Source organism: Rhinichthys klamathensis, unplaced genomic scaffold (assembly GCF_029890125.1).
Source record: "Rhinichthys klamathensis goyatoka isolate OS25496 unplaced genomic scaffold, OSU_Roscu_1.1 h1tg000147l_1, whole genome shotgun sequence".
Taxonomy (NCBI): Eukaryota; Metazoa; Chordata; class Actinopteri; order Cypriniformes; family Leuciscidae; genus Rhinichthys; species Rhinichthys klamathensis.
This window is the reverse complement of record NW_026606682.1, coordinates 516053-537142: the sequence shown is the minus strand read 5'-3', so window position 1 is coordinate 537142 and position 21090 is coordinate 516053. Positions and strand designations below refer to the sequence as shown.

General features: G+C 37.3%; 1 protein-coding gene across 1 annotated transcript in view; it reads left to right on the top strand.

Moving 5' to 3' along the window:
- The first annotated feature begins 2205 nt into the window (after positions 1–2205).
- Positions 2206–21090, top strand: part of itga5 (integrin, alpha 5 (fibronectin receptor, alpha polypeptide)) — a 66502-nt gene continuing 47617 nt past the window's right edge. The window contains exons 1-2 of the mRNA XM_056257890.1: positions 2206–2618; positions 18593–18723. Coding sequence (XP_056113865.1) covers positions 2422–2618; positions 18593–18723 — 328 coding nt within the window. The 5' untranslated portion in view covers positions 2206–2421. The remainder of the gene's footprint in view (positions 2619–18592; positions 18724–21090) is intronic.

Sequence of the window (21090 nt, the reverse complement as noted above, 5' to 3'; positions counted from 1 at the left end):
AAACAAAAATCACAGCAGAACCACGGCGCATCTCACAGGAACACTCAACCTGTTTTCATTACTGAATGATTCAGCATTTTGACCGAATCGGTTGAGTCAAAGATTCAATGACCCATTCATTTCATCTGTCTCATTCTTGAATGAATCAACCGTTTAAACGAATCGTTTGAATTAATGAATCAATGACTCACTCATTAATACGGCCGCCTGCCGCCACCTATTGGCAGTTTAGTGTTATGTTTGTAAGTAGCCTAGTATACTTCTTTCCGATGTTTCTTATTTGTACATTTAAATCAATTTCATAACATTATTTTATGCAATTGTAATTTTTCAGTGTAAATTATTTAATTTGATCAGCCCTACCTAGGGTAACAGTATGCTTGATCTTTCATTTTAAATTCCTAAATTTGATCAATAAATTCAATTATTTAGAATAAGACGACACTATAGGGCATTTAATAAGATTGGGGGAGGGGATGCCCTTCAAAGGTGCAGATATTACAATATGCCAATTTAAATATCAAAGCTGATTGAACACTGATGAGAACATTGCTTCAGAATAAATAAATTTTAAAAAATCCGGACAAGCAACTTTTTTACTCTGACAAGTGAATGACAGATTTACTTGTTTGGAGGGCAAGCATATGAAAAGGCTTAAGGTCGAGCCCTGAATAATTTCCTGCCTATCCCTTGCTGCTGCCACTTAAAAAAAAAAAAAAAAAAAAAAAAAAAAAAAAAAAAAAAAAAAAAAAAAAAAAAAAAATCCCTACCGACCCATGACCTCAACTGACAACAAACCAGAACCAAACTTTTTTTTTTTTTATGCCCTAGCGTAAATGATCTAAACATAAAGCATAAAGGGATTTTTAATGAAACATTAAAAAAAACTTTTCAAGTTTTAATAAAATGTTATTTATTGAAACCACATCTGTTTCGTATGTATGTTGATAACTCAAGGTTTTGTGCATAATCGGATAGGTTTGATTTTGAAAGAGATTCATTGATTCAGTGAGTTGACTCGAGCATCGCTCTCGTGAACGAATTGTTGAGATTCGTTTTGTGAACTGGTTGAAAGTTCTTTGCGTTCACGAATCGAGCATCGTTAGAAGAAATGGACAATTATTTCTTGAAATACAGATTATTGCAGCAACTGAGTTTGAGCAAGATGAAGAAGTTGTTTGAAAGTGTTGCTGCGGTCCGACAGCTGTGAAGCTCCCCCTTCACACCCTACTTTCCCAAATAGAAAGCTTCTCACGGCGAGTTCCCTGTAGCCATACAGCCAAATTTGGCTCCCCATTTCAATCCCTTGGGCAGAGGCTGAATCAACTAAAACAACATTCTAATTCCAGTCTATGGAGTGGCTTTTTACAGCTCGCGAAATTTCCCAGCTCCCTGTGTCCTGACTGTGTCAGATCTATAAATGGAGATTGCTCAGTGCACGCTTGTATATCATTTCTCCAAATTAAAACAGACTCACATGCGGAATTTCTAGTAGGCTATTGCTTCAATACTTCTGTGATGGCTTGACAAGCTTTTATCAGCATAGCGTCTAAACTCGATGCCGAGAAGGTTCATGTTGAAGGCAACACGTTTGGAGATCGTTTTTTGGAGGATAACGGACTTTGAAAGCAGCTCTTTCGTTGTTTAAAGGGTTAATCATTTATTTAGCTATCTTTGACAACTATGCAAAGAGTCCTTCAAGTGGACAGATGAACTGTTGAACATGTCACAAGTCTCACTTTTCTCCGTTTCTTGTTTAGTATTCTTTTTATTTAATTTTAAAAATATTTTTAATTTAATTTATTTTTTTAGATTTTAGTGGACATGATATTTTATCAGTAATTCTTGATAAAAAAAGTAGGCTACAAAAGTAAATAATTTTTGTTTTACAAAACCATAAATACCCTAATTTTAAAAAGATCAGCTTTTGTAAAATGCATTTATTTCGAGAAATGAGCCCTAAAAGGTTCATAACTTAAGTTAAGTTGTTCTGCGTTTGTATAGTTCACTATTTGTGACTTTGTTGTAGCCTATAGCCATTTATCCTGCTGCTTTTGGAATGTATTTCCCCTCATTTGATGAAGTTATTATCAATCTCAATATTGTACCGCTCTATTTCCCCACTTTGTGAATTGTGCTCTTAGCTCCACCTCTATGGGAGTTTGTCACGAGTGGAAGAACTGAACCTCCTCCTCCTAATACCCCTTCAATTAAGCTTGAGGGAGGACGCAGAAAGGAGAGAAGGGGACAGATAGACGGAGGCGCGTATAGAGCGCTTGGAAAAATAAGGATCAAGCTGATACACTTCAACGAGGCATGAGATTTGCGTGAGGCAGCATCTTCAGGAGGATTTCGTTCAAGTGCCGCCTTTTGTTCTGAAAGAAGTTTAATAAAGAAGTGGATTGTGACATAACGATTACAATGGGATCCAAAAGGCATCGTTCAAAGATTTCAGCGTCTTCACACAACCCGAAATGCTCTCCAATGGGACTTTCACTCTTGATTCTTCTACCTTTGTCTGTTGCCTTCAACTTGGATGTGGAGAACCCAGCGGTGTATAACGGACCCAACGGTAGTTACTTCGGGTACTCGGTGGACTTTTATATGACTGGGTCAAGGTAGGTTTCCCTTTTTTGATTTAACATATTGAATTTAAAGAGTCTTGGCGTGCATTCAAAGAAAATAACAACTAGACCAAGTTCACTGATCATTGCCCACCCTAGAGCTGTTTAATATACGAATTGTACTACCATTTAAATGCTAATTAATAACTTTAAATGTCAAACATCACTGTTGATAAGTGTTTTGTCCTCCCTGATATTGCTGTACATCCTGATATTACTGTATGTAATTTTTTTTACTCATATGCACTTTTATCTTACTTTTATCTTAAATAATTAGAATGGGAATTAGACATTATTATAATGTAGTGACACCTTTGTGTCCTCAGAACAGAGTGTTTTACCACAGTATGAAGTACAATACCATAGTATGAAGGGTTATTGTCATTCAAATCCAAGAAAGGTAGCCTACTGTCTTATTTATCAGTGTGATGAAAAAGACTACAAAGTAAAATTTTCAACCAATGGTCTCTGAATGTAGCCTACTCCATGGGTCCATAGAGTAGTATGTCATAAATGGACATTTTTAACAGTTAATTGATTTCTAACAATCTAATGTTAGCTAATGTCCATAAGAAGAAGAATTTTTTTTTTTTTTTTTTTCAATGCTCGTTTGGTCCCTGGGTTGGCTGAGAGTTTGGGTTGGTGGTCTGGGTCTGTAAAGGTTGAAAACCGTTGGCCAAAATTTAACCTGGTTCATTCATTGATTCAATGTAATTCTCTTTCATCGTGTACTACAGTCTTCTAGAGCTCAGTGTTAACACTGACCAGTCCAGGGGCAATGAAACCAGGGGTATCCCCCAACTGTTGTTTACAATCCCAACCCTGTCTGTGCACTGCCATTTACATCAAAGCACATCACCACAGTTGGGGAGCGACGGTCCTAAAAGTGTGGTTTAGTGTTTGTGTAGTGCAAGCCTGAAGTGTTTGTGTATGTTTACATGTGAGCGGATGACAACACATGTACCTGTCAGTGGCATCGCTGGTGGTTTTTCCATTTATAGGGCTTCACTTGTGGTTATTAGGATGAAGTCACAGTAAGGTACCAGGTCTTCTCAAGAGTAATGCAAAGATTGCCCCCCATAATTATCTCTGATTGCACGTGTTATGGTCACTTAAAGTCTTCTGCATAATCTAGCATGAGAATCTCCAACCATTCAAAGATGACTTTTGCTAGATTATGTGGGGTGGGGTGGGGGTAGCCAAAAGTTAAATATCTCTGATCTGTAGTCATCCACTAGGTGTTCGTTTTAAACTTTTTTTAGTGAAGTCACACAACTCATTTTTAGAGTTTCAAAGACAAGTTTGAAGTGATGCTTCATTACTTGGCTAAAATCCCGATTAACTGCTGAATCTGGGTGAGATCTTTCATGTTAAAGGAATAGTTATTAAAATTCTGTAATTTACTCATGTTGGCAAAAATATGTATGACATTTATTTCTTCAGTAGAACACAAAATAAGGTATTTCAAAGAATGTTTTAACTGTTTTTGTCTATATGATAACCAAAAATAACATTGGGCCCCATTAACTTTTAATATATGGAAAGTACACACACACACATTTTTCATAAAATCTTTTTTTTTTTATCCTCAGTGGAAATGAAGCCATGCAGGTATGAAATCCCATGAGTAAATGACAGATTTAAAAAAAAAAAATTGTGTGGATAAACCATCCCTTAAGGGTTTACTTATTAGTAATATTAGCCTAGAAGCCAGTATGAGGTGCTTTTATATCTACCCCCCAAATACCGGCAGTCTGCCTTCGGCACAGTTTTGAATGGAGAATTTTGTTGAATGGAGCAGCAGTAATCGTAAATATAATCTAGCTGTGATTGAAAGACCATATGACCTTCAACCCATAGATATTATCTTGGCATATGAGGTGATAAATCCAAGGGGAAATCACGGAGTATGAGGGATGCCATTCAATCACGCTGCTGATCTGTTGGGTTTCCCTGCCCTTTGGCTGTGCTACTCTCTTTTCAAGCTGTAGACAGCTGTGCGGCACTGTTCGGAGGTATGATTGCAGTAATAATTAACTCGCTCATGCCCTGACTAGAACACGCCACAATCAGCCATCTCCATCTGTGTTTGTCTGCTGGACTGTGTCTGGCCGTGCACAGCTGTAGAGGGGCTTTAGTCAGAGTGGGCTCACGCTGGCTCTGGTTTCTCGGGGGCGTTATTTTCAGGGAGCCCTTTCCTTTCCTCTAACATTGCTCACCTTCTCTAAAGCAGACCCTCCAGCTTTTTTAGTCTGCCATAGGCTGTCTTTCTGGCATAGATGAATTTCAGAAGCAGCAGATGATTTAGAGCATGACGCATGGTTGAATGAGTCAGAGGAGTGTGTGTGCACCTATAAGCGTGTGTGGGTCTCTGATGATGTAATTCGGCATGGTATTTAAACTACTCACCCTCTATTCCAGTCTAATACTCTAGACTGTACGCACCCCCCCCCACACACACACTCCTATACGCAGTATATTGGCCTCTTTCTTATGAACTGTGAAGTCATGGCAAGAGGCAGCTCTCTCAGCAATGACTTCATCTGAACTTTTCACTCCCGAGATGTCGTTGTGGAGGAGGATGGATGGGCCTCAAAGTGGAGGCTGAGTGAAGGGGTGAAAGAATGCACAATATCAAGAGTTTTCTTCCCAGGCGTTTGATAGAATGTGTATTTCTAAGTTTTCCGGTGCTGTATGTGATAGATGGTTGACTAGTCGGCCATCCTGCCCAATAGCTGTCTATGGGGTATTGGAACTGATCCAGACTGATCCAGATTGTTTATTGTTTATTTTTAAGCTTAAATTTTTACCAGAGAAAATGTTATTTAATTAAAATTAATAAGTGAGTCATATATTATTTTATCCAATTTAAAGCACCACTGCTATCAAATGCATCTTTTGTAACAAATTCACCAAATTCACTAATACAAGACAATAAGTCTACAAGACTTCAGATCGTCTATGCAGTATGCAGTAAGAATTATTTCATTGCATTTCTATTTTAGGTATTTGGTTTATTTATTTGTTGAATTTACAACAGTTAGCCAGCCTATTGAATGGCTATGCATTTATTGATTTAATTATTTGTTTTAGTGTATGTAAACATGTAGACGATCATCTTTGACCCATGATTCCATCCTTTTGTCTTCCAGCTAGTTGTGAACATAAGAACATGTCCTTTATGGAAAACCTCATTAGAAACAGGTCCTGTCTGCGTTTCCCAAAAGCATTGTAAATTTAAACAGATTGGTGCCAAACGCATGGTTTCTACAATCTATTTAGACTAACAATGTTTTTGGGAAACACAGTCATGTAGTGCATCCATATTATTGTGGGTTTCAAAATGTAGTGGTTTGATTAACATGTATATCGGTAAAATCATTGTCAAATTGGGGCAAAAAAGCTTGTCTACAGCTTTGTCTAAAAAAAAAGAATCTGGTGTCAGGGATAAACTCTCTGTCTTGCATGTTCTCTCTCATTCTCTTGCTCTCTATATCTTCCTTTCTGACAAAACATTCACTCCGCGCCTCGTCCACTGACTCCCTGATAGTCTGGCCTCAAAGGGGCATGTATAGGTCTGAGGAGAATAGCACTCCTTGGCACGCACTAATAGAATTAGCTAGTGTGCAGACCACCACAGAGAACTGCCCGAGGACAGGGTTCACGATCTTGGTGTCAGGGGGCTCTACAGCTATATACATGGAAGACAAATTTATGGTTCTTGAACGTTGAGAGAAGAACAGCACTGGTCCTATGTTGGGGCCTCCTCCGGATGGTCTGGTATATAAACCTAATTTGTCCTGAAGAATTGTGACTCGATGTTAAAAGTCCCACTTATTTACTAGATTTGAGCTGAATTGAAATATCTTCTAGTTGATTATTGCAACAAGTGTCTCCTTGTATATGTTCTCATCAGAGGTCCAACAGTTTCTATGTCAGTGAAGTTAAAACTCTTCTATCAACATAAATGGTGATGCGCACCACATTCCTCAGTCTCTGTATTCTTTACCTTTGGATAAGAAGATGATCCTCTGTACTGTGAAAGGGCAAAGATCAGGGTCTGGATGTAGGGTTAAATGTCAGAAAACTAAATAGCTTTATTTGAAATGTTTATATTGCAGAAACAATAGAAACCGAATACCACCATCTCTGTTCCTGCTGGGATTTTGCGTGGCTCCGGATGATTGTTTTTTTTTCAGAGAATAATGAGTTACTATGCATAAATTCCTTTTGTGTTTATGATGTTCAAAAAGATGTTTTTGGTGTTTGATGATTGTTGGCGAGCGTTTGAAGCTTGTGGTTGAATCCAAGGAGCTGGACTGTCTGCATTAGCAGCCAAAGGCAACAAATTTACAGCCACAATGGCAGGAATATTACTGTAAAAACATAAAAAACTTTCTCACCTGCCTCAGTGTATTTTATTACCCGAAGATTCACAAAGTTGAGGTTTACCAAGTTGCGTTGGCTATCAAAACCACAGGGTTTTCTCTGATAGTGAGAAAAAAAAGAAAATAAGTTCTTAAGATAAATTATAAAAAATAATAATATTAAGAATATCCCTAAGTGCAATTCTTGAAAAAAATTCTAAAGTCCTGATTGTATACCATCTTATTTGTGAGGTTGCCTTGTCTAATACAACAAATTCTAAACTTTACACTGGTAAGTTTTAACAATATATTTGTACATCTATTAGGCCTAACCTTTAAGTAGCAATCACCTCACAATCTTTTGTTTCTTTTTTAATTTTGTAGTAGTAATGTGTTTTATATATAGCTAGTGTTATGCTGACATTCTTAATATTTAAAACAACCCAATAATTTCATTAAACATCTTGCCTTTGAGGATTTAAGACAAGTTGAAAGTTATCCAAACCTAAAGTTATTTACGATTAATTTAAGAACATTCCTTTCAAGAATTTGAATTCTTCTGAAATTTAGTCTTAAGAACAAACTTAAGGAGAAAGATAAGAACATTCTTAAAGGATTAGTTCACTTTCAAAAGAAAATTAGCCCATGATTTACTCACCCTCAAGCCACCCTAGGTGTATATGACTTTCTTCTTTAAGACGAATACAATCGGAGTTATATTAAAAAATGTCCTGGCTCTTCCAAGTTTTATAATGGCGGTGGATTGAAACCAACAGATTAAAGCTTGTGCATCCATCCATCGTTAACAAACTCCAAATGGCTCCAGGGGGTTAATAAATGCCTTCTGAAGCAAAACGATGAGTTTGTGTAAGAAAAATTGTAATATTTAAAACTTTATAAAGTAAAATAACTAGCTTCTGGCCAAACGAACATACGGGTTCCACTTATGCGCAACTTATACGAGTAGTGCGATGTACTGCTGATATTTACACTACGCCATGACGCACTACGCTACTTCTGACGTCATAAATTCCGTAAGTTGCGCATTAGGGGCAAGTAGACTGCGTATGACCGTTTGGCCGGGAGCTAGAATTTTACTTTGTAATATATAATAATATTTTTCTTACACAATCTCATCGTTTTGCTTCAGAAGGCCTTTATTACCCCACAGGAGCCGTTTGGAATTCGTTTACGATGGATGGATGCACGTTTTTGAGCTTCAATCTGTTGGTTGCAATCCACTGCCATTTAAAACTTGGAAGAGCCAGGATATTTTTTAATATAACTCCGATTGTAGTCGTCTGAAAGAAGAAAGTCATATACACATAGGATGGCTTGAGGGTGAGTAAATCATGGGCTAATTTTCATTTTAAAGTCAACCAATCCTTTAAGTAGTATTTTGGGGTATACACTTTTTTTTTTGTTAAAAAAAAGAAAGACATTGAAGTTAAGAAGAATCTTGTTCTTAATAATGTTTCATGAATCTGTCCCTGGTCTTGTATATATAGAATGGCATATTGGAATTGCAAGATGGTTTGGCTGTGATATAGAGTACAGTAGGTCATCCTCAGCTGTGGTCATCATTCTCACAAAGTTTACCCTCACTAAGAAGGTCATTGATAGATCAATATTTACCTCAGACCTTGAGCTCAGTTTGCCTTTGCTAAATACAGAGGACCCACTTTAGCTAAACCAGAGTTTCGTCTGCTGTTTATCATTTCTACTCTTCCTCCTTGGATTAGGCTGTCTGTTGTCCATAGTCTTGCATCCAGCTGGAGATGGGTGTGTGTACGTTGGCTGCCAAGCTATTCTTCACCCAGGTTCTCCCTACGACGACTAGTGTTTTCCATGGAGTCGGTACAATAGAGGCCTTTGTGCATTGGTAGAAAGGTTTGCTGTTTTCAGTAGCAAAACTTTTCCATGTGACTTAAATCTCTATTTATTTATTCATGTTTTGGGCTCGTTTGCTTCATGATAAAGTCTTGTTTAGCTCTTTTGGCTTCATGACATTTGGCTCTGATGGTGGTGTCAATCAGATTGGCCTGTTGTAAAATTAAAGTCCTCTATTTTGCAGGTTAATGGGTGCAACCTTAGCTGATTGGGACTGTGGGTTAGGTTGTCTTTACCATTGACAAGTTGTCTGCTTTTTATGACCTCGTGGGACCTGGCAGGCTTGTATAATAGGCTCTTGTGTGCAATGGTGTACATGTGCCCTGGTGGAAAAACAGGCATGTGTTCGATCACGGTAGAACAAATGCCCCAGTCAACTTTGCAGACATTTAGCCATTGGGCTCCACAATAGCCTGGGGTTGCCGTCTGGAGTACTGCAGATCTCCATTATTCCTGATGTACATTTTGGGTAGATCATTATCATCTTGATCTGTTCTGTTCTACCAGGCCCCTGCTGGGCTGGCAACGACAATGAATGTCCAATCATCCGGCACTTAGATGGCCTGTTTATTGCCTGCAGGATTACAAACAAAGGACGTGAGGCATAGCATGCAAAGGTGAGCGATTGATGCTAATTGTTTGGACCTGATTATGGCCCCTTTTACTCTTTTCAAGTGTGAAGATGGGACTCCATGCTGAGAAAGCTCCCTTGGAGGTGTCGGCGGCCAACAGTTGCAACTCGCTATGGGATGTTTTTTGGTCTGTGCGAATGTGTGAATTATAGCTCTTTGGGGGCTGGGGTTACAATTTGGTATCAAGAGATTTAAGAGGTAAAACCACACTGTGTTTATGTAAATGTCATGGGGTGCTTTAAATGTTGTCGTGTCACATACAAAATGTGGCCTGCCGTTGAATGACAAGGCTTGTGCTTTCTTAGGTGCATTTTACAGACTGTATTCTCCTAAAAGAGGTGTAGTTTGTTCTTTAAAGAGATAACTTTTGTCCATTGTTAATGTGGGGACATCAAATCCCTGCTTAATCCCTGCATCCGAAGTAGGGCTGCAACGATTAGTCGACGTTGTCGACAACGTCGACAATAAAAATTTGTCGACAAATATCTTTGTTGTCGAGTAGTCGTTTGATCTCACGTGACCTAATGTAAGGGCCTGCAATATCGCGATTTGACCGCTACGGCGCTGTAGCGCTAGAGTGTAGTGCAGCCCTTACAAATGCTATTGCGGTAGAAGAGAAAACAGCGCGAATTATGACAGTGCAAACGAATCCGAACTAGCAAGGTTTAGGTTTGGGAAAGTTTCACAAAACTTCAAATCAAGAATGCTGTCGTGTGCAATACATGCAAGGCGGAACTTGCTTTTCTCCCGTGAAAAAGCACAACATGCATGTTGGAGTGCAAGAGGAAACATCCCGGCAAAAGAGGAGCCGGTGAGAAGTGAGTGTTCTCCAGCTGGAGCTTACTAACCAGCGGTAAATCTCTCTTTATTAGAGAATGCAATACTACTAATAATAGTAATAATATTATCAATAGTAATATAATTACAGTAATGTGATGACTTATTTTGCATAGAATAAAGCTTGATCGAGCTTAGGAGTCAGGGCTGTTTTTATTATTGTAACACTATTAGTATATTAGGTATTATTATAGGCTAGTCTTATCACTTGCCTGTATTTTGTTCAATAATCATGAATACTTACAAAACGAGATGTTATATCCTTCCTATGATATAGGAAGAATATCATGGCAGTTACTTTATCATACTATAAATTAAAAGGTGAATGAGAACGTCTCTGTCAGCTCAATTGTCATGTAAAAAAAGATTGTAATTTTATAATTATAATAATTGTTTGCAGATTAATATTTTGCCATTCTTTGTGTCCTGAAGTAAATGTCCCTTTTTCTGTTTCAGTTCTAAGAAAAGCAGTGGGCCTATTAAACAATGCTTAGAGAGCATTTGTGTGTGATTTGAGTTGGACCGAAATCTGAAAACTTAAAGAGAATGACCTGTTTAGTTGGCTCAAAGTTCATTAAAACAACTATTTCAAAAGCTGAAGTGATTTTCTTTTTTTATATTATAGTTAGAATATGTATAACTCAATGTTTTAACTAATTGGAAAAGCTGAATAATCGTTCCAAACTTACTGATTAGCCTGCAAAATAATCGACGATTAGTCGATTAATCGTTCTAATAATCGTTAGATTAATCGATTATCAAAATAATCGTTTGTTGCAGCCCTAATCCGAAGTCACAAACTTCCCTATTAAATAGTGGGTGAAAAACATTGTTAAAAAAGAGTAGTATGTCTGAATTTACAGTATTCAGAAAACAGTAGACGAAAAGTACCTGGATGAACTACCACTCTCGCCAAGATTCTGAAGAACTGCATATCCGATGGATACTTTACTATTAGGGGATTTGCAGTGAATGGCAGTGAAGTGGCTCAACTGACGATGTAGGTCACATGACAATGATAACATGGTGAATATAGTACGTCCAGATAACTTTCTGGTTTCATAGCTAGTACATTAATTAGCATAGCAGGTAGTGCTGGTAGGGCGATTTTTCAGATTTTTTTTTTCAGATTCAAAGTTATTAGACGTGAGTTGAACTTATTTTAAGCACCACGTTTTTAGAATGCCGTTTCATAGGTGAGACAGAGCAAAAGACGCGAGACATGAGTGCAACAGCCAAACACATCCGCCAACCATAAAAACAATAGGAAAAATAGCACAATGGAATACAAAAACCTGTAAAGAACTAGGCCTACTACTGTATGTTTGATATTTCATGTTTGCATGATGACTGGCTGAAAGGTGCTGTTATTTTCTGTTTTTACAAAACATTTGCTTATAATAATAGCCTCTTACTGGTGATATTTATTGCTAATACTTTTTGGCTAAGATAATATAGGTATGTATAGGATATGTTTTAGATAAGTTTGTACAATATTTGCCTTCATATTTCATGCATATTTTCTGCAAAGATATTGAACAAAATTTAACAAAGTTTTTGTTTTACATTTACACCATGTCGATCACTTCAGGTTTGGTGCACTTGGAATATAATTTTTTGAAAGATAATGTTACTTGAATCGTATTGTAGTTATGTTTTTAAGTTGACCAGTTAAACATAAAAAAAAAAACGAAATCGTGAATCGGTCAATCGGTCAATCGTTCTGAAAAAAATCAAGTTTTTTTTTTTGCCATATCGCCCAGGCCTGATAGCAGGTAATGCAGAGCTGGCTCTTTTGCAAGTCAAGCCAAGTGCTCTATATCTGGCTGACCTCTCAGCACCTGGTATATAATGTTCATTTGAACCATATCCTTTGAGAGGAAATGTTTTTGTGGTGACATTTAAAATCTGCCTGTGTAAAACGGGGTGGAGCGTTTATCAGATCAACAGTCGAGGGCATGTGTGCAGATTTAACGGTTATTCCAGAGACCAGCACAACACTTCAGCAGACTTTGCATGAGAGCACTTTTTTACAAGGCCGTGATGTTTTACTGTTGGAACTGTAGATGGTTGTCGCATCTTGAATGCATTTTGCACATTTTCAAACAGTTTGACTATGAATGAATCAGTTAATTGTTTTCATTTACATCAACACTCTGAGTGCGTTTCATTTTCTTGCATTATATCATGTGAGCCGGTTTCAGTTTTGTATTAATATAAGATTTAGTGACCGCTTTCTGTTGTCTTCCTCCATTACTATGCAGTTCTCCTCAGGGCTCTTGGCGCGCCAGCTGTGTGAGTGAGCTGTCGTCCCTCAGTGCCAGCTGACCCAGCGGTCACTGCTTTGCTCATCATCTTTGGGCCACAGCTCCCAGACAGCAGAATAGAGCACGTGCAGATCAGGTCTACCGAGCAGACGAGGGGCCGCAGACAGAGCTTCTTCGGCCCACTTTTATCCGTCTCATTATTAGCTGCTTCCATCGCAACCGCTTAGCTGCTTAACGATCCAGAGACAGGCTGGCATCCCAGTTAAAGCTCGCTGGCGTCGCACAAAGAGCAAAAGACCCAAAAAACGAACCGTCGGGGCCTTGAATTTCACTTTGGCTTTTCTTTGATTTTGAGAATGTTAGTTCATTGAGATCATTGAGATGCAAGAGTTGCAACAGTGTATGCTTTGTTTTGGATCCATTCCACATCTTCTGTGAGGACGTGGCATGCTATCACTGTAAGCGTTTTTGCTAATAACAACATGCCTCTGAATAGCCGGATAATTGTTCGACTTTGTTTGCATAGATTTTCAGAAATGTTTCTAAGGCCACAAACTGCAATCAGTTAATATACATCTGTTTGGCACAGGAAAAGTGGGATAATCTCAAATAAAGTTAGATACAGAAGTGGCTGATGGTAATGAATTGTTCTTGGCGCACATATTGAGTTGCAGTTAGCTTGATTTATTTTGTTGTTTTTTTATGAAGTTTGAGGTCGATACAATGTTTTGTTTTCGAGTAAACCCTCTTAAGCTCACCAAGCCTGCATTTATTTGAATAAAATTCAGCATAAAGAGTACTATTGTAAAATATTATTACATTTAAAGTATCCTAAAGTATTTTAATATATTTAATAATATGTATACATTTTTATTTATGTCTCAGTCTTTAGTGTCACATGATCCTTCAGAAATCATTCTAATATGCTGATTTGTTAATCAAGACACATTTCTTATTATTGTCAATGTTGACTTGAAAAACATCAATATTTTTATCAAAACATCCTGGTTTTTTTGGATGTTTTGATGAAAAGAAAGTTCAAAAGAACAACATTTATTTTAAATGCGTGTTTTATATATAAAAGGCTCTACTGTTACTTTTGATAAATTCAATACATCCTTGCTGATGCTGTATAAGTATTAATCTTAAAGTGTAAATCTCCCAAACTTTTTGGAACTGTAGTGTACATGTAACTTCTAATGTTGTGTATAAAGTTTCCCAGAAAATTCCCTGTTTCTGGATTTTTTTGTGCTTTTAACACATGCAGATTTCTGTGCCATTCACAATGGTGGCAGACCGCGGATTTGTGTGTTTTGTCTGATTGTGATTTTCTTGCACCTTCATTAGCAACCAGTGTGGTTTCTTGGCAAGCTCAAGCTTTTATAACAGCGTTCAAGTGACATAAGTTAAGCAGCTGGATGATAATGAAGTGTGAAATGGCTGGGAGAATGTTTTAAGCAGAAGAAGTTGGAAATTAAGGCATTTGCCATCTAATGGCCTCTAACCATTCGTGCCATTAGTTTTGCGCTATCAGCGTCTTTCACCCAGTATTTTCTTGCCACAACTTAAGTAGATGACATGTGGCACACCAATTTATTTTTATAGCTTTAATTCTGGTCTGATTACCAAACCTCAAAAGTGATGGGTTAAATGTTAAGACGTACTTTGCCTCGGTGGTGAGTATCTAGCAAGCTTAGCATTTTAGTGGTAACACATTCAAGCCTGATTTTCAGACTAACTCAATTAGCTTAATTAGAGCCACACTAAGAATGGAGTTTGCGTCTTGGTTAGAGTCAGCGGTTGTCTGTTTTAGAGATACCACAAAGGGTGTTAATGTTGTTTTTACTCTTAAAAATCAATGTAAAATCAAACTAACTCTATTTACTTTATGCATGTTCCTTGCATTATTGAGTGAATGATTCTTTGGTGTTTCGCTTCTGAAATGCCTTTCAAAAAAATCTATTTTGACGAAGTGTTTTAAGTGGGCCCAAAACAAAATCAAGCCCTATTTTTTTCATTGATGGACAGAAACAAATTTCGAAATATAGTCTTTTGTGTTCCGTAGAAGAAAGCAAGCCATGCAGGTTTGCAATGTCATGAGTGTGAGTAAATGGTGACAGAATTGTCCGTTTTGGCTGAAATATCCCTTTAAGACAACAGCCTCCAAAGACAATAACCTGACCTACGAAATAATTCTGATCACCAACTACTTACAGATGCTAATAACAGTTAAAGCCAAATTTGTTCTCCATATAACTGCATTGAAACAACATTCTGTTGTTCTCTTACAAGGCCAGATTGTTTTAATTAAAGTGAGCTTCACTTTGGCAATCCCTCTGCTGGAAGGCCTCCTGAAGTCTTTCTCATTTTATGTGGAGCCGTTACAAAAAGCTAGCATCTAAGCCAAGAGCAATCTGGCTCTTATCATTATGCTAATGTTAACCCAACGTTTAAGCATTCAGTGCATGGAGAAAAGAAGCAAATTTAGGAGAGACGAGAAGATCCCCCATAAGATAAACCCCCATTACATGCTAATTGTTTCTTATTTACAGTTCTTTCAGATCATTATCAAAATGGTACGGTTTAGGCTACATTAGCTTGAGTGTTAGGCGGAAGACACAGTTTTTTCCACTTGTTGATGAAAGCAATTTTGTGTTTCTAAAATTCCTTTTATATGTGTTTGATGGTGAGTTTTGTATATTATAATTTTACATCAATTAAAGAGGCACATTTGACTCTATGATTAGGTCTTAATGTACCGGACATAATGTGTGCCATGTAATTAGCTTTTTGTTTTGCAAGTGAACAGCGGTTACTTGTTTTATCATGCTTAAACAGTTTTCTTTTTAAAGAATGAATATTTAAAACATTAACTTGTACTGGTTTAGCTTTACTGTAACTGTACACTTGTGAGCAGTCAGCCAAAGCGGTAGTGTAAGTGTACAGCATTCCAGGAACTCGAGGAAAAGAGTGAAAGTGCTTGGGAAAGTTAGTGAATTTGCAGCTGTTAGATGCACTTCACATGCATCATAGCAACATAACATTTCATCAGACTAGTGCACTTGAGTTCATTCATAGTGTGCTTGGGTTCAAATGAGGTGGTGGATCAGCCTGTTCTGCTCACATTTTAGTTTTAGACATCCCTAAGGTATTATCGATGAGATCTAGAATATTGCAAGATGTACCATTTAATTATAAATTCCCTGGAGAAAGCCATCGTGGGAATCTGGGATTGACATTACACCTCAGCTAGTGCTCTGTAACACCTCTGGGACACTCCCTCTGTCCATACACACATATGGTGGAAAAACTGGATACTCTCTCCAAGCCGGAAGAGGTCTTTGTTTTGGTTTCCCCTTTATAAAAACAAATGGAGCGTCTGCTTTTTTATGTGTGTGTTTGTGCTCCACTTGTAGTGGCCTTGAAATCTGGTGTGACCCTAACAAACATTTCCACATTTAATGTCCTGCCTATTTATCCGTCAGTCAATTGTTCAGGCCTTTTCCTTTTTGTCTGGTATTCCTCTCAGTGCAGAATTTGGAAACTGTCCATGACTCCAATAGCATAGCAAAAAATAAAAAGCGATTAAAGTCAATTTCCAAATATTTTTAATTACCTTTTATTTTTATATTTGCAGTTTTCATTTTTATTTAATACATTTTTTTTTTTTGTAAATGTGTTATTTTCTTAGCAATGCTTGTCCTTTTTATTATTATTATTTTAAAATAATTCATTTTAGTTGTGTTTTTTTGTAGTTCAACTTAAACCTATTTATTTCAAATACTTGCCAAGTGTTTTTTTTACGGTTAGTTTTTTCCATCTAATATTTCAATATACATTTATTTCCAGCTTTCAATTACCGACAATGATTTTTAAGAGTTTTTTAAGAGCTACAAATTGTCCTATATTTCCATAGTACAGGATGGCCATGAAGCTATAGACCTTGATGATGAGGTACTCAACTTTGTTCAACTCTTTGACTCCAGACACATTGTTTTTTTTTGTAAATAACAGCTGAGAAAAATCCAGCCCTCTCATTTACGATGCGGTCAACTGTCTGTCTCCTGTTTGCTCTGCTGTTTTTGACATAAATGGTCATCTGGTCCTACCTATGTGACTCTATCTCGACAGTCCATCTAAAGTGGGCTTGAGTCTCCATGGCTGACCGGAGGGTTTTCTGAATACAGCCTTTGTAAGGAAGTCCTCTGTTCCGCGTCACTGAGACCAGCCCAGGGGGCAGGAAAGGGTGTTCTCTTCCTGTACCTTGACCCCCCCCCCCCCCCCCCTGGAGATGCCCTCAGTGCCCTCTCACAAACACCTCCACCACACCCCCATCCCCCATCTCTCAATGGACCGGCCTTAATGACAGGAAAGATGATAGTAAGTTTACAGACAATGAGGTCATGGCGGCACTGCACCAATCCATGCCGGCTCTTGGAAAATTAGACACAGATTAGAAGAGCAGGGACTGTGGGAGTGGCTGTCTAACTGTTGGGTACTTTTCAGAGAGCTTGTTTCAAATGTCAAATCTCAAGATGCCATTTGTTATTACCTTTCTAAATGATCATTCTTACAGTTTTCATCCAGTAGATATAAGAATGGGTGGAAAAAATCCCATAGATTTACACTACCGTTCAAAAGACTGCTCACCAAGACTGCATTTATTTGATCAAATATACAGTAAAAACAGTGATATTGTTGACATTGTATTACAATTTAAAATGAGTTTTCTATTTTAATATATTTTAAATGTAATTTATTCCAGTGATGGCACAGCTGAATTTTCAGCATCATTACTCCAGTCTTCAGTGTCACATGATCCTTCAGAAATCATTCTAATTATGATGATGCTCAAGATGTTGAAAACAGTTGTGTGCTGCTTTTTTTGTGGAAACATGATCATTTTTTTCCCCTGAATTCTTTAAAAAAAACCTTAAGAAAAGCATTCTTTTCAAATTTTAAACATTAAGCATTTCTTTAACATAACTTTTGATGAATTTAATGCATCCTTGCTGAATAAAAGGATTAATTTATTTTTAAAAAAAAGTTTTTATTGACCCCAAACATTTTAATGGTAAAAGGATGGAATTTAGCCATATTTAGAGACCAGAATATCATACAGACATACAACCACCTTGCAACCACATGGCAACCTGTTAAAGACCAATCAGAACACCTTAGAAACCACATAGCAATGTCCGGGCACTCACATTTTCTTCAGAGAATGTAAAAATGCAGTTTTAAACAGATGTTCCGCCTCCTTTCTCTCGTCCTGTCCAACTACAATTGTTTATTCTCTCTGTTGAGAAGTTTGTTTAGTTTGTGAAGTTTTAACATGTACATTAATTAGAGAACATGCTTTTAGATGTGTGGCTGTGTTTGTCTGTATGTGTTCAAATATTTGCAGCTCGTGTGTTTATAATAACCCAGGGGGAAAAACAGCTGTGAGCAGAGCTAACTCGACTTTAGCAGGCTTGGCTCTTGTTTTCTCATTGACTTATTACCCAGTGGGACCGGTGTGGTTGTGTGTTGGTGGTCACATGTCGCCAAACAAGTTATTAACCATTGCACATGGCCACGCTGTTACATAATTTCCCTCTGTATGGTAGGAGACAGTCCATTTCCTCAAAGATTATATTTTAATTTTAAAGGGATAGTTCACCCAAAAATGAAAGTTTTCAATGACTTGTTGAATTCTGTTTGGTTCAGTTTAGATCTTCAATTTTGACTGTAGCTTAAACAAGCTACTGTTATAAAATGGCTTCTCAACACTGATGTTTTCATCTTTGTTCTTTAACATAGAAGGATTGTTTCTTAACAGCTCTGATGTTTGAATCCAAACCTTTTGACAAATTGTCCCATAGACTTTTTGTGAATTGGAACACTGTTGTACTTCCTGCTCTCTTATAAATATTCATCATAGTCGTATTAGTATGCTAACCATCTTCCTTCATCTTTTTTTCCTCCTTAAACAGTGTGAGTATTATAGTTGGAGCACCCAAAGCCAACACCAGTCAGCCCAACATCAGAGAAGGAGGATCAGTCTTCTACTGTCCATGGAGCCTCAGCCAATCACAATGCAGCAGCATAGAGTTCGATAGACAGGGTAAGTCTCACTAACCAGTTGCTGTGCTCCATTTAAACAATGAAACCTTTTAAACACCAATATTACACATGTGATTTGAGTGTTCACTAAAAGATGTCTTAGATGCACCAAATTGAATTTTTAGTGAAATTTGTCAAAATATTGGTGCATCACTAGAATACATACTATGGTTTTGTTCCTCAAATCATGTTTTTCAAGCTTGCGCAGCTAAATTAGCACACAATGTACACTGCTAATTGTTTACCGGAACTTAAAGTGGATCCAGTATTTTGACTTAAGTTTCTACATCCTCCCCAAAACAATCCCAGTGTTGATTGATATCTGCTCCTTCCATTATGTGGCTTCCTCAAAGCTTGCAACATTTTGGCCTTTCTTTGTGTAGACTTTGCTCTGAGAGGGTAATGGAAGATGGGATTTAGAGGAAGAGAAGGCAGACAAGTGCTCGAGCAGACTTCCTGATGTATATGCAGGCTCAGATTTTCTTAAAATATTGGATTTTCTCAACATGGAAGGCAGAACATGATAGCTAGAAACTGCTAAATGGGTAAATAGAGATGGTTTTATGTAATTTGTTTCTGGAAGTCATATATTCACTTCTGAAATATATCTTGAATGGTGTCACGTGACTGAAAAAATCTGATGTTATTGGTCCATGAAAAAGAAAACTAACTACATGAAGAAAACAATGTCACAGGCAGAATTTCAAATTGTAAATATTCCATCTTGATATGAACTGTCTGTTTTGTGGCTGTCTTGTTAGTGCCTGCTTCTTGACATTGCTTGCATTGTTGGTCATTGATCTACTTACCATGCCAGAATAATTTCTGTTGTGGCGATGACGTAAAACATAAAAAATGCATTTTATTAAGATTCAGATTTCTGTGCACTACAGCAACCAGGAAAAAGAATATGCACAGACCACAACAAACACTCTATCAATTGTGAATTGTCTCTTGCTTGAATCAGTCTTAAGAACTGATCCAAGTTGCTGAGTATGTAGAACACATGTCAAGGGACAATGAAGTGTTCACAATCTCAGTGAGAGACTCTTGGCTTTCTTCCTGCGGAATCAGTCTCCTCTGAACATTCAAGCTGTGATTTACTGCATATTTCTCAAACATGGAGAAATGTTCCAGCAAAAACTTTTTACAAACTAATTCTCTCTTGATGCACTGCATATGCCAGCGACGTCGTCATATAGCAGATTTTGCTATGTAGGGCTGCAAGCATGCTGTGTGTTTATGAGTCATGTAAAACGTCATGCTCTTCTTTTTATTACGTTTGACTTTAATTAAAACATAATTTTGTTTTGGTTTAACTCAATAGCCTAGCAGAAGAGCATAATTGAGTTACGCTAATACCCTGTGACGTGTGATGCATGGCAGGGGCTGGTTTAGCCTTGGAGGTTAATGCTTATCCAATGATCATTCAATTAGATGTCAATACATCCTGACAGATCCAAAATGGTTGATATTTTGACAAGTGGTTTTTATGCAATTTTCTTTAGTCTCAGCAGTCAGACAATAACCTGAAAGAAAGCATGACAATAACCACCTTTTTGAGCACCCTTGGTTCCAGAAGTAATTTCCCCTCATATATTCATGTTATTATTATTATTATTATTATTGTTATTAGCAAATATATAATTGCTTAAGAGGCTGCGTTAGGCCTTTCTAGTCTCATAAGTTAGGAGACTAGGTTAATTTCCCCTTTATTTTCCTGTTTTGCTTTGGTTTGTTTTCCTAATTTAACTTTTTTCCTATTATTATTACAGTTGAAAGCATATGTCATTGTTTAAGAGTTCATGTTAGGTCTTTCTGGGTTTATATGTTATTATTAAAAATCTATTTTGCTATGGAGAAAATAAATGACTGTTGTAACAGTTTACCCATTTAGTTTACGGTCATTTAGTCACTGCACATACTGTATATCAAATAAAGATCTCACCACTTAAATCTGGGCTTGACCCTGCGGCCACTGATGCGTCACTAGCCGCGTTTCCATTACCCTTCAAATTGCGCAAATTGAAATTGCGAATTAAAAATACGCTCAATGGAAACATGTCAATTTCGCAAAAACTCCCATTTATCGCAAAAAAGTTTTTACGCTCGCATGAGGTGGTTTTTCAGGCAATTCGAAAAAGGAATATTTCGCAAAACTGCAATGGAAACAGTTTTTGCGCAATTACAGTCACCTGACTTAGAAGGCGCGTGTGTTTGGGGTCCGTGTAGGCTATTGCGTCCATTCGTTTTTCCATAGGCTATAATAGAATAGCAAAAAAAGACTTCTCATACAAAAAAAGAAATATAACACAAACTCATTTTCCAAAACTGTAAAAGGTTATATAAAAATAATACATTCATCAAT